General features: G+C 40.5%; 1 protein-coding gene across 2 annotated transcripts in view; it reads right to left on the reverse strand.

Annotated features, from left to right (window-relative positions):
* PEX14 (peroxisomal biogenesis factor 14) overlaps positions 1 to 14203 on the reverse strand; it is a 132884-nt gene extending 118681 nt beyond the window's left edge. Inside the window, exon 1 of one of the 2 annotated variants that reach the window (XM_014849816.3) lies at positions 14095 to 14203. In XM_014849816.3, coding sequence (XP_014705302.1) covers positions 14095 to 14130 — 36 coding nt within the window. In that variant the 5' untranslated portion in view covers positions 14131 to 14203. The remainder of the gene's footprint in view (positions 1 to 14094) is intronic. The other variant, XM_014849815.3, reaches the window with a different exon arrangement.
* Between the last annotated feature and the right edge of the window lie 1044 nt (positions 14204 to 15247).

Genomic DNA, 15247 nt, shown 5'->3' on the forward strand with positions numbered 1-15247 from the left:
CCTTCCACTGATACCTGCTGAATGAATGAATGGGCAACAAAGAATAGAACAATGGTTCTAACTCAAATGACTGGATCATTATCTTCCTGAGGGCTTCCTTCACTGTATTTGGTAAATACTAACAGTAAGTGCTAACATTTATTCAGCTCTTTCTTCATTTCATTCTCACAATAAATGTATGAGCTGAGCTTACTGCTGACGAGGAAACTGAGGCAAGCAAGGTTAAATAACTTGCTCATGATGATCCAGCTAGTAACTAGTACTACAGGGGTTTGAACCCTCCTACTTCATCAAAATAATCGAGTTTTGTTTAGACCACATTTTATTAAGCAACAACCTTAACACTACCCCATAAATAATAATATACGTTATAAGACTAGACGAGACAAATTAACACAGATTTAATATCTAGGAAGTCTCATTATGATTTTTTTGGTTTTGTTTTTAAAGATTGGCATCTGAGCTAACATATGTCGCCCATCTTTTTTTTCTTCTTCTTCTCCCCAAGGTCCCCCAGTACATAGTTGTATATTCTAGTCATGGGTCCTTCTGGTTGTGCTTACACAGGATGCCACCTCAGCGTAGCCTGATGAGTGGTGCCATGTCTGTGCCCAGGATCCAAACTGGCAAAACCCCGGGCCACCAAAGCAGAGTGCACGAACTTAACCACTAGGTCACAGGGCCAGCCCTTCATTATGATTTAACCCAAAATTTCTTCCTGAGATATAACTAATCACTGTGAATCATTATCACCAAGGAACTTCTAAAATTAGCTCATCTCTTGAATAGCTAATATTTGCTACAGGGAAAACTTTAAACAGTATACAGTACCAAGTAAGTCTCTTTCATCATATACCGTTTTGTACATTTTTAATTTGTAAGCCATGTAAGTGTATTCTGCTTAAAAAAAACAAAACACAAAATGTAAATATTAAAAATTTTAAAAAAGAAGTTTCCCTCTCATCCCATCACTCAGTCCCCTCTTCCTTGGGGGACCCACCGCTGATGCTGGCTCCTCATATATTCTTCCAGGGACATTCAAAGCCTATACCAAGCAATATGTGTGTGCATATCCCCACCAAGGAATCTAAATAGTAACATTCTCCAAAGTCCTCAAGTCTTAGCTTCCCAGAACGTCTATGGTCTCAGCAAACCAAAGCCAGACCTCCAAGCTCAATCTTAGGGCTGCTGAGAGAAGCAAGCACTTCCCCACACCATATTCTAAGTGCTGTCTGAGGTCAGTCAGACCTTATCAGTAAACACACAGAGGACTTCTCGCCAATCTGGGAATTGCCCCAAACTGACTACATTCTAGATGATTCTCTAGTTCATGTGGAAATACCTGCAGTCTAAAATGGACCACTCCCATTTCCTGTCTCAGTGTCCTTTAGAAAACTGATGACCAAAATAGCCTTCATCCTCTAACTACTCTCCATGTTGCTTTCCTTGAGAACACCATCTGAAATTCTTCTTTGGATAACTAGTTTATTATCCGTCTCCCCACTAGATTTTAAGCTCTTTGAAGGCAGGCACTTTACCATCTTATCGAAGGTTGATCTTTAGCACTTAGAAAATATCACTGATACTAAATAAATACGTGCTTAACTAAATTTTTAACTGAAAAAGTTAAAACAAAGGAATCACTTTGTTTACATAAGTCCAAATGAAGCAAGCAGAGAACCACGGCAGTGTCTTTCACTGGATCATTTCACCTACAACTTAACACAAACCTGGCCTACTGTCAATGCAATGTTGTGGCCCAATGGTTCTCAACTCCAGAGCAGAATCACCCCAGAGGACAGTTGAAAATGTGTGGAGGTGTTTCTGGCTGTCACAATAACCAGGGAATCCCACTGGCACTTAGAGGGCAGAGGCCTGGGAGGCTAAATGTCCTGCAACTCACGCAATGAAGAATTGTTCCACCCAACATACCAACAAGACCCCTCAGAGAATCCTGAACATTCTGCTTCCTTATGCTGAGGAGGACAGACTCCCATGCCTAACATGCAGCTCTAAATGCACTTCAAAGAAGGGTAAAGCCCTGAGCAGCCGATTGCTTGTCTGAAGCTGAATCCCCAAGCTCGTGCAGGTCCATTAGTCTCACCAGTCCAGCTTTTACGAAAGCCCAACACTTCTCAACCCCTGCCCCAACATCGATCCCCTTTAAGTGGTCAAGTCTATTTTCTGGCTTGAGACAAATCCCTACAAATTAAATTCCAATCTGATCCTAGAAATCTTGATAGAGTACTCTAGTATTTTAAAAATAATCATAATAGTAAAGTTTAGAAATCACCAGCTCAAGTCTATTGCAAAGGCATAAGAAGCAGGCTCTAACGCAATCCACAGTCAGGATCCTCAGGGGCCAGAATATAGATAGCAGGAAGGGGAGGGGAGTGAAAGCATAAGACTGCTTTAAAAAAAAAAAAAAAAAGGACTACAGTGGCAGAGAGAGAAATACTTTCAGTTCGATAGAGACAAAGGTGCTCTCACCCCGCTGCCCAGGCACTGACCTTCCCCAGCCAGAGGTATGCCCACGTGCTGACCTTCCTGCACGGCAAAGATCAACGGTGCACACAGCTCATATCTGAGCAACTGGCAGAACATCCAGGTCTAGGAGCACTCATCCTTCATCTGCCAGGTGACTATGTAACTCTGGATATGTCCTAAGCCATTCTGGCCTATAGTTCTTTGCTGGGAAGAATAAGATTCAATTCAACAAATATTTTTCGAGAGGCACTGGTACAGTGACAAGTGCCTGAACTTTGGCATTAATAACTGAGTGACTGTGGGGACGTTGTTCAACCTCTCTGAACCTCGGTTTCCTCATCTATGGGAATAATGGGGATAACACCATCACCTCATATTCAGGATGAGATGAGATAACAGAAGTTATACCATGTCACTCCTCTGCTCAGAATCTACCAGTAGACTTCTGCTGTGACTATGATGGAGTAATTAGGAACCAGATCTACCCTCCCACTGTAAACAACTAGAAAACTAAATAAATGACACAACTGTTTGCAGTCATAGGACAGCAGGCAGTACAGGACTGTGATTCCTGACAGAATGGTAACAAATGATACGAGCCCTAAGATTGCCCTGGCTTTCTGCTGAAGGCATATTTCAGACCAAGGAGAGGAAGACGGGTGTCCCAGCAGAGCATGGCAGTCTCACTGAGTTGAGGAAACAGAGACTGGAGTTCAGGGTGGCTAAGGCAGCTGAAAGTTGCAGGACAGAGCTCCGGAAAGGAGAGAGCTATGTAGAAAGAGAGCTCCAGAAATCTGCATAGAGGTTCCCTTCAGTCTCTACCAAATATTAAAATTTGTGCATGCATAGAATAAAACTCCACAAGGTTGAAAAAAAGAGTGACGAAGAAGCTGTGAGCTGACCAGTTCCTAGAACCCTCACAGGTCTCACGAGTCCCAAGCACCAGAGAGGAGCAACCGCACTGCACAGTGAGGGCTTTCAGTAGAGACCCGGAAAGGCCATGACTTGGTACGGGGGTCAGATTATCCCTAGGATAAGGCCACCCTAGATCCACCCTAACAAAGCTTAAAAACAGGACATGAAAGAATCAAAAGAACCAAAAGTAACTTAACTACCCACCAGAACAAAGCTCAACACTCTTTAAGTAACACCACAAAATTCAGACCCTCAACAATGTAAAATTCACAGCATCCAGCATCCAATCAAGAATCTCAACACGTCAAGAAGCAGGAAAGTGTGACCCATAATGAGAAGAAAAATTAGAAGAAATAATTAGCAGATAAAAACATTAAGACAGGTGTTTAAACTTTATTCAAGATTTTGACTCAATTTAAAAAAATACAAATATGAAATTATGTTGTACACCTGAAACTAATATAGTGCTGTATGTCATTTATATCTCAATTTTTTTAAAAAGGAATTTAAAGGAAAACATGATATAGTAAGGAGAGAAATGTAAGGTATAAAAAGAAAGTGGAACTTTCAGAGATGAAAAATATATCTGAAATAAAAATTTCACTAAATAGAAATGACAGCAGATTAGATACTGCAGAAAAAAAGGTAAGTGCGTTTGAAGACAAAGCAACAGAAACTGACCAGAATGAAGGGCAGAGAGGGGAAAAAAGAAACAAAAAAGCATTTGAAGAAATAACAGCTGAAAAATTTCCAAATTTGATGAAAACTACAAACTCACAGATCCAAGAAGCTCAACAAACCACAAGCAGAGCAAACACAGAAGCATACTAAGGCACATCATAATCAAATTGCTAAAGAAAAAAAAAAAACATGAAAAAGGGAAAATCTTAGCAGCAGCAAGAAAAAAAACATTACCTACAGATATTAATCAAGATTAAGAATGACTTCAGACTTCTGATCAGAAACTAGGCAAGTCAAAAAAATACAACAGAATAGTAACTTTAAAATGCCCACAGGAAAAAATACCTTCAACCTAGAACTCTATATCCAGTGAAAATATCTTTCAAAAATGAATACAAACTAAAGACTTCTTGAGGGAAAAAAAGGCTGGAAGAATCTCTCAATAGTATACTTATACCACAAGAAATGGTAAAAGAAATTCTTTAAGCAGAAGGAAAACAACACTGGATGGAAACGTGGTCTACACAAAAGAATGCCAGAAATGGTAAATATGTTTGTAAACATAAAAGATATTTTAAATAAACACATGCTTTTATTTTAAAAAGATAATTTAAAACATACTGTGGGGTTTATGACATACATAGAAGTAAAATCTATGACACTAAAAGTATATTGGATGGGGGGGAAACAAGTATACTGTTGTTAGGTTCTTATATTACATGTGAATTGGTATAATACCATTTGAAAGTAGACTGTGATAAAGTAACATATTATAAACCTTAGAGCAATCACTAACAAACAAACAAAAAAGCAGAGGTACAGCTAACCTAATAGCAGAGAGAAAATGAAATCCTAAAAACTAATTCAATCCAAAAGAAGACAAGAAAACAGGAAACAAAGAACAGATTTTAAAAACTGCAAGATGGCAGACTTAAGCCCAACCATATTTATATTTACCTCAAGTGTAAATGAAACACTCCAATTAAAAGGCAGAGACTGGCAGAGGGGAAAACACAAGACTTTGCTGTATACCGTCTATGAGAAACCCACTTTAACCAAAAGTCACACTTAGGTAAAAAGCCAAAGGATGGAAAATAATACACCACGCAAACACTGTAATCATAAGAAAGCTGTAGTGGCACTATCAATCTCAGACAACTTCAAAATAACAGATAGTACTAATGATAAACAGGGACATTTTAAAAATAAAACTCAATCAAGAAGACATAACAATCCTGAACAAGCATGCACACACTAAGAGTTTCAAAATACGTAAAGTAAATCAGACATAATTAAAAAGAAAAATAGACAAATCTACAATTGCAGTTGGAGACTTTAATAATCCTCTCTCTTTAATCAAAAAGTCAGTAAGGATACAGAAGACCTAAATAACACTGTCAACCAACACGGCCTCACTGACATTTGTAGAACACTGCACGTGGCAACAGAAGAATATACATTATTTTCAAGTTCATAAGGAAAATTCACCAAGACAGACCATAAAACAAATCTCAAATTTAAAAGATTTTGTTCTTTTAAAAGAGTATGTTCTTGGGGCTGGCCTGGTGACATAGCAGTTAAGTTTGTGCTCTCCACTTTGGCAGCCCAGGATTCACAGGTTTGGATCCCGGGTGTGGACCCAGCACCGCTTGTCAAACCACGCTATGGTGGCGTCCTGTATAACATAGAGGAAGATGGGCATAGATATTAGCTTAGCACCAATCTTCCTCAAGCAAAAAGAGGAAGACTGGCAACAGATATTAGCTCAGGGCCAAGCTTCCTCACCAAAAAAAAAAAAAAGAGTATGTTCTCTGACCACAATAGGATTAAACTAGAAATCACTAACAGAAGAAAATCTGGAAAAATCCCAAACATTTGTAAATTCAACAGACCTCTATAAATAATCTATGAGTCAAAGAAGAAATCACAAGGGAAAACAGAAAATATTCTGAACTGAATGAAAATGAAAACACAACATATCTAAATTTATGGAATGCAACTAATGCAGTGCTTAGAGGGAGATTTACAGTTTTAAGTACTGACTTTAGAAAAGAAGTGAGAAAAATAAGAGCAAATGAAATCCAAAATAAATAGAAGGAAAGAAATCAATGAAACAACAATTACAAACAGAGAAAAAACAGTGAAATAAAAGCTAGTTTTTTGAAGAGCATTAAGATTGATAAACTTCTAGCCAGATCAATCAATAAAGAGAAGATGCTAATTTGCAATATTAGGAATGAAAAAGGGGAAATAACTGTATATTCTATAGACATTTAAAAGATAACAAGGGAACACTATGAAAAACTTTAATAAAACAATGAATTTGACAACTGAAACGACAAATTCCTTGAGCTACAACATACCAAAACTGGGCCTAGAAAAAACAGAAAAGTTTAATAGCCTTATATCTATTTTAAAAATACAGGGGCCAGTCCCATGGCCAAGTGGTTAAGCTCTTGCGCTCCGCTGCGGCAGCCCAGTGTTTTGTCAGTTCAAATCCTGGGCGTGGACATGGCACCACTCATCAAGCCATGCTGAGGCAGCATCCCACATGCCACAACTAGTAGGACCCACAACTAAGAATATACAACTATGTACCAGAGGGCCTTGAAGAGAAAAAGGAAAAAAATAAAATCTTAAAAAAAAAAATTAAATAATTTAAAACATAACTTTAAAATACATACCTAAAAAATAAACTAAATATATAATTAAAATTAAAAGAAAACTCTAGGCCCAGGTAGCTTCACTGGTGAATTTTATCAAACATTTAAGGAAAAAAAAAAAAGCCAATCTTATATAAACTATTTCAGAAAACGGAAGGAAAGGTAAAAATTCCCAACTCATTCTATGAGGCCAACATTATCTTGATACTGAAACCAGACAAAGATTTCATACACATGCCAAAAAGAAAACTATAAATCAATATTCCTCACAAACATAAATGTAAAAATCCTTAACAAAATACTGACAAACCAAACCCTGCAATATATAAAAAGGATAACACACTGGGGCTGGCCCAGTGGCACAGCAGTTACGTTCACACATTCTGCTTCAGCGGCCTGGGGTTCTGTGGTTTGGATCCCAGGTGCGGACATGGCACTGCTTAGCAAGCCATGCTGTGGTAGGCGTCCCACATAGAAAGTAGAGGAAGATGGGCACAGATGTTAGCTCAGGGCCAGTCTTCCTCAGCAAAAAGAGCAGGATTGGCAGCAGATGTTAGCTCAGGGCTAATCTTCCTCAAAAAAAAAAAAAAGGATAACATATTATGACCAAGTAGAATTTATCCAACAAACACAAGATTGGTTTAGGACTGAAGAATCAATCAACATAAATCACCAGAATTAACAGAATAAAGGAGGAAAACAATAGGATCAACTCAACAGATAGCAAAAAGAGCACCTCACAACATTCAAAACACATTAAAAAAAAACAACTCAGCAAATTAAAGAGTTGAATCTCCTCCACTTGATAAAGAGCCCTTTCAAAAAAAACTATAGCTAACATCATATTTAGAGGTAAAAGACTGAAGGCGTTTCCCCTAAGATCAGGAATAAGGAAAGAATGCCTACTCTCAATATTCCTTTTAACATTGGACTAAAAGTCCTAAAAAGTGCAATAAAGCAGGAAAAATAAAGAGCATATAAACTGAAAAGCAAGAAGTAAAGCTGTCTTTAGCTGCAGATGATATGATCATCTATACAGAAATCATAAGGAATCTACAAAAAAGCTATTAGAATTATAAGTGAGTTTAACAAGGTTGCAGATATAAGGCCAAACACACACACTCAATTTTATTTCTGTATACTAGCATTAAACAATCAAAAATGAAATTAAAAAATAAAATCCATAAATACAATAGCATGCAAAAAATGAAATATTTAGAGAGAAATTTAACGGAATGTATATATGATCTGTAGACTTACTACTACAAAACACTACTGGAAAAATCAAAGACCTAAACGGAGAGACACACCATGTTAATGAATGAGAAGATCCACAGTGTCGAGATGTCAATTCTCTCCCAAACTGGTTTACAGATTCCACATAATCCCCCCAAAAATCCCAGCAAGCCTTTTTGTAAGACTTGATAAATGGATTCTGAAATTTATATAGAGATGCAATGGACCACAGCTAAAACAATTTTGAAAAATAATAAAGCCAGAAGATTTTACACTATCTGATTTCAAGATTTACTATAAAGCTACAGCAATCAAGGCAGTATTTCACTTGCATTAGGATAGAGATATAGATGGGACAGAAGAGTCCAGAACCTGGCCTATGTATACATAATTTTTTTATTTTTAACAAAGGTGGCAGGATTATTCAATGGAGAAAGGGTAATCTGTTCAACAAATGATGCTGGAACTGATATCCATATGGGAAAAAAAATGAACCTCAGCCTTTACCAGTAAGCACAAGAAAAGATGCTTATATTAGTCATCACAGAAATGTAAATTAAAACCACAATGAAATACCACTACACACTCACTAGAATGGCTAAAACTAAAAAGACAGACATGGGACAACCAGAATGCTCATACAGTGCTGGTAGGAATGAAAAATAGTACAACTTTGCAAAAAACTTAGGTAATTTATTATAAAGCTAAATATACACTTACCATATGACCCAGCAATTCCACTCATAGGTATTTACCAAGAAAAACGAAAATATATATCTTCACAAACATTTATACATGAATATTTATAGAAGCCCCAAACTAGAACCAATAACGAGGGGAAGAGACTCTAAGCTGACTCCCATGATCCCTACCTCCCAGTATTCATGCCCTTGTGTTGTCCCCTTTAGTGTGAGCAGGACTTGTGACTTGCTTCTGGGCAACAGAGTATGGCAAAAGTGACAGAATGCACTTAATTACACATATGTGGTTACAATACATAAGACTGTAATGTCCATTTTGCTAAAAGACTCTCTCTTGCTAGCTTTGAGGAAGAGTGTGGCCATGTTGGGAAGATCCATGTGACAAGAAACTGAGGGTGGCCTCTGGCTGACAGCCAGTAACAAACTGAGGTCCCCAGTCTACAATCCATAGAAATTAAATGCTGCCAAAAACCACATGAGCTAGGAAGCAGCTCCTTCCCCAATCGAGACTCAGATGAGATCACAGCCCCAGCAGACACTTTGACTGCTGCCTTGTGAGACTCAGCTAACCTATGTCCTGACTCCTGACCCACAGAAACTGTGAGGCAATAAATGTGTGTTGTTTTAACCTGCTAAGTTTGTGGAGATACTGTTAGGCAGCAATAGATAATTAAAAAAAGGCAAATGTCCATAAACTGGAAACTAGATCAACAAATTGTGGTATACGTATACAATGGTATACTACACACTAATAAAAAGTAATAAATTATTGATACACACAACAATATAAATTCCACAACCATTATTCTAAGCAAAAGAAGTGAGACAGAAGAAATACACACATTATAAATTCATTCACATGTAATTCTAGGAAAGACAAATATAATCTATAGTGATAGAAAGCAGTTCAGATTTCCTGAAGCCAAAGGCTAGGATTTACTGGGAAGCAGCATAAGAAAACATTTAGGAATAACGGAACTGTTTTGATCGTGATTGTGGTGGTGGTTACATAGATATATAAAGCTCATTAAACTGACCACAACACACCTATTGGAATTCCACAGTAAAGTTTTAAGCCACAAGGACTTTGTCACTCAATAAGCTATTAAATTAATCCACGGATTTTAAATCAGGAAAGGGACAACCTTTCGGGGGGGGGAGGGGGCGCTAGATAATGATGGGAGGGACACGCAGGGGACTTCTGAGGTCCCAGTAATGTTTGATCTTTTTTTTCTCCCCAAATCCCCCCAGTACATAGTTGTATATTCTAGTTGTGGGTCCCTCCAGTTGTGGTATGTGGGATGCTGCCTCAGCATGGCCTGATGAGTGGTGCCATGTCAGCACCCAGGATCCCAACCAGTGAAACCCTGGGCAGCCAAAGCGGAGTGCTCGAACTTAACCACTGGGCCCCGGGGCCAGCCCTGATTTCTTGATTTAAATACTGGTTACTCAAGTGTGTTCACTCTGTGAAAAGTCATCAGGCTGAACACATAATTTGTATACTTTCTGGGTATATGTTAAACTTCAGTAAAAAGTTTTAAAAAAATGTAAAAGCTAGGGAATCGTTCTAGATTAAGCATACTAAAGAGACAATCAGTGCAATCTCTCTTTCTTGATTGGATCTTCATTTTTTTAACTTGGAAAATTTTAATGTGGACTGTATTACTAAACAACAATATTTTATCAACACTAAATTTCTCGTGATAATGGTATTATAGTTATGTAGGAGAATAACTTTACTCTTATGAGACACAAAGTGAAATATTCTAGGATGAAGTAGCATGATGTCTGTAACTTACTATCAAATCCTTCAAAAAAAAGAATATAAAGAGAGTGAGATAAAGCAAATTCAGCAAAATGTGAACAGTGTATCTTGGTGAAGTTTTTATGGGAGTTTTAAAGGAATTCTCCATATTATTCTTTCAAGTTTTCTATAGGTTGGAAATTTTTCAAAACAAAAAGTTGAGGGGCAAAATATCTTGTTTGAACTACTGTTATTCAAGAGTTCAGTAGACTCCCACAACCACATGTAGACACTTGGAGAAAGAAACTAACAATCACCGAGCACTTACTATGCACCAGATGCTCTTTACATCTGTGATTTCATCCACCCTCAGAGTAACCCTCTAGGGTAATTATTATTACTCTCAATTTACAGAGAAGAAAACTGAGGCTCAGAGAGGTGGAGTGACAAGCCCAAGAGCGAATAAGTGCTGGAGTTCAAACTACAGTCCGTCAGGATACAAGCCGTGCTCTTCCACTCCATAACGTCTTCACTGTGCTCTTCTCCCTTCCCTGCTTCTGTTTTCTCAATCCAAAATTTACCATATCCAGTCAACCTCAACAGATTTGAAATCTATGTTCTGCAACAATATTCAATAACCATCAAACAATCAGATGGAACCATGCCTCTGCTCTTCACTGAACACAGGGAAGTTGGTGGGAAACCAGAGAAAGAGGGATAACATTTCCCCTTCCTACGGGCGGTAACATGTATAGACTTACAAAGGACTTCGATAAGAGATTAACTATGCAAAATAGACTAATTCGGGGAAAAGAGAACAAGGATATGAAACAATAAATGTAATTCCAACAGACTGTCTTGAAGATAGACCAAAAAGACTATACCATTATGAAAAAGTAAGTATATCACTGCAATCTAAAAGTCACAAACGGACAGCTACGATAAACACCACCATTCAGGGTGTTCCTTTAAATTTCAAGGCAATCACCTCAGAATAAAAGAATAACTTTAGTGGACTGGTGGTCAACATATGAAAAATCATACCTCAAAAGACATTATAATAGGGCTTAAGGAAAGGTTTAGATCATTTGTGAGTGAAAATCCAGAGTTTATTGAATGGAATAACAATACTAATACATAACACACTATGTCAGGTACTGTTCCAAAATAAGCTCTTTTTTTTTTTCCTGAGGAAGATTAGCCCTGAGCTAACACCTGCCAATCTTCCTTTTTGCTGAGGAAGACCGGCCCTGAGCTAACATCCATGCCCATCTTCCTCTACTTTCTATATGGGACGCCTACCACAGGATGGCTTGCCAAGCGGTGCCATGTCCGCACCCAGGATCCGAACCGGTGAACCCCAGGCCGTCAAAGCAGAACGTGCGCACTTAACCACTGCGCCACTGGGCTGGCCCCTAAGCTAACTTATTTAATCCTCAGAGCAACCCTATGAAATAGGCACTAGTATTATTCCTACTTTACAGATGGAGGATCTAAGGCCAAAGAAGTTAAGTCACTTGTCCAAGATCACACTGCTGGTAGGTAGTGAGGCTAGGATTCAGAGCCAGTGGGAATGGCTTCAGAGCCCACACTTTTAACCACTCCTCTACACTGCCCCTCAAGGGAAGAAAGGGTTGGTTAATCATTCTTAATCTTTCGAAATCAGAGATTGATGCCACAAAGGGAACTAGCAAACTCTGCATAAGAGACAGAATACTGGCTCAGCCCCATAGGTCTAATGCAGCTCTTCTCACATACAAACCAGCTTTGGGGGAATTATCCACACAGTTCGTTCAATTCCACTTGGCTTCAACGAGAGAAATGGCAAACCAAGCTGAACAAGACTCGAAATGATAAGCAAAGTACTAAGGAGAGTTGGTTCACTTAAAGAGCGCGCATTTGCAGCATACTCTTAGTGACAGAATTTAGCATGAAGAGTTCAAGTTCTTCCCCAGGCTGCCAGCATATTCTGATGAAATCCCATCTCTACCAGCTTTGGAAAAGAGGGCAAAAGAGAAGCAGAACCGAAAAACAAACAAGTGCCGGCCAAGCCCCCTTAAGGGACCTCAGATCCTTTCTACAAGGACATAGAGGACAATTTCCAGAACCGAAGGAATCCTTAGGCACCACGATGGCTCCAAGTAGCAAGATTTTTAGTAACCTTCACAGCACTGGAAAATTAGGCGTCCTAGAAGAATCAGAGACTGAAGGCCCCCTTTAATCCTGGCCTGTGGGCATTCCTAACATGTAACAGTTCAGAGAAGCCCAGATTCTGAGGAGCCTCATCATTTCAGCAAGCTAAGTGGGGTAAGGCAAGAGTGGAGGGGTCCTCCTCCCTGGAAACTCCCCACACTCCAGAATTTCTGACAGGGAGGCAGCCAGAATCAGCCCTAGTTATCTCCCATGTTTTACAATCCAGACATCCTCTTTCTGAATCATTCACTCTGCTAATGGAAGCTGGTCTGGGGAACACACAACTCTATGCGCAATTCCTGTAACAGGCTTATCATGAAGAATACAACAATAAGAAACCCTAAGTGGTGTTCTGCCTAGGAAGGAAGTGAAATACCAGCAGGCTACTGAAAAGTCCACAGGTGGTTCAAAGAAGTGAGAGATGAGTGATGAGGTCCAGATTGAAACCATTTTCTTCTTCCTCTGTCTGATCCTAACAAATTTAAACGTGTATGGCTGACCACACACCTGGGTTCAAATCCAAGCTCAATCAGGCATGTGATTTGGGGCATATTACAGGCCTTTAGCAGCCACTTCTGCGAAATGGCGGTTAACGGCCAGAACTTTATCAAGGTTCTAATATGTATTAAACAAGATAATAAACAAAATTTGTCCTCAGCATGACGGGACACACTCAGTAAATGTAAGGTACAGCTTACCCCATCCTCCTCACCCCACCTTGGACTACAAACCCCTTCAGAGGCCTTATCATCCACCGCTTCCTGACAGCAGAAATACAGGCATGAGCATTGGTCCTCATAATCCCCTTACTGGACTGGGATTTGGCTAAAAAGCTAGAGCGGCGCCCTTGGCCGAGAAAACCAAACTCTGGGAAGCAAGGACGGATCTTCAGCCAAAAGCTTGGTGACGGCCCTTGTTTTCAGTGAGTCCCTTTCCTACCAACGCACTGAGAGCGTGCGAGTACATTTCCAACCCTCCAACTTGGCAGGCAAGGGGAGCACAAAGGTGACTAAAGACGAAGAGGCTGGCAGCGGGGCCACCCAGGGAGGCTGAGGCCGTGCTGGAGTGGGAACCCTGACGGAGTCAGGCCCCTCCCGGTAGGGAACAACCGAGAACGATCGAGCCTCTCACCCTCTCCTCAAGGAGGGGCCTTCGCAGCTCAAAGCTGGGGGCTTCTCGAGGGTCCCGCCTCCGACCCGGCCAAGCTCAAGTGGGACCCGAGGGCCCAGCAAGCGGGAAGTGGGAACCCGCGGGCGCCCCGGAGCCCCGGCTCGGGAATGTGGTCAAAGAGGGGTCACCGGGGGAGGGGCCCGCGGCGAGGACCTAGGGAGGGGCGGGGCCCGGGAAGGAGCAAGAGGTCAGGGCCCCCGGCTTCCGAGCCGCAGGGTCCCCACCAGGCTCCCAGCCGCACGCCGAGCGCCCCCTCTAGCCGGGGGTCCCCGCCACCACAGCACGGCAGTCCCGCTCCCCTTACCTGGCTCGGCTGCTCTGCCTGCTCCGAGGACGCCATCTTCCTGAGGCCTGACTAATCTATCGCCGCTGGGCGAGGCTTCTCCCAAGCGCCCTCGCTCTCGCTCTCTCGCCCAGACTAAAGTAGCCGGCACTAAGCCTGTCGATGGTGGGCCCTGAGGGAGGAGTGGGGAACTGCTGCGTCCCGGTCATCTCGCACCGTTTCCAGTGGGTCTCTGCTTTCCAGGAAGATCCAAAGTCTGTCCTTTTTGCATTCTTACATGTGTAGTATTCATATTGAATTCAATCTCTGCCCATCCCCACAGTGTCTTGGGCATATGTAGGGACTCGAGTTATTAATAAATGAGTGAAAGCGAAAAAGCTTGGAAATTAATTAATTAATGGTTCAGTTCATTTATGAAGTGCGTACTATTTGCCTGGCACTTTGGTAGGCGCTAGAAATAAAAAGATCCAAGACTCAACCCCTGCTCCCAAGTGCAGGCCAAACACACACACACAGATTACAGCATTTTGGAGATAGGACTCGGACAAAGGTGTGCAGGTCTATTAGAAGAACGCAGAAGAGGGGTCTTTTAGGAGAAGAGGGGCTTCTACGAACCATTATCACTTTATAGCGGTTGATCTGTTAGATTTTAAACTACACGTGAAATTACACGAAAGGGTTGCATGCATTAGAACTATCAGTCAGTTCATACTGCAGTTGTGTTTTGATCCATTATGGAGTATTCAAAGAGGTTGCCTCAAGTCACAGTTCCTCTTACCAAAGTGTTTCAAATGCCCACTTTTGTCTTATGAGAATATCTGATTTTCTTTCATAAGCAAAATATAAAAGAGACCGACCCTGAATATGGGCTGACAATTATTTCTTGTTTACATAAAATGCCCCCATTTTAAGCGAGGAACCTTTTTGATAATTTTAGTATTGTTGCTTTAATCTTAAATGTTAGTTTTTCGGGGGGAAAAACCACAGACTTTTCCGTCCGTAGCAGTAATATGACAAGGACAAATATATTGTCAAGCAGCATCTGGACAATCTCAAACGGTGATATGGTTCGCATTTAGCCTTTGCTCTCTGATTTGAGACCTTAATGTTTAATCTATTTAAGCATTTCATTCCAAGATCCCAACCCAATTTGCGCTGCTGAAGCAGGGAATCG

Source organism: Equus asinus, chromosome 5, assembly GCF_041296235.1.
Source record: "Equus asinus isolate D_3611 breed Donkey chromosome 5, EquAss-T2T_v2, whole genome shotgun sequence".
Taxonomy (NCBI): domain Eukaryota; kingdom Metazoa; phylum Chordata; class Mammalia; order Perissodactyla; family Equidae; genus Equus; species Equus asinus.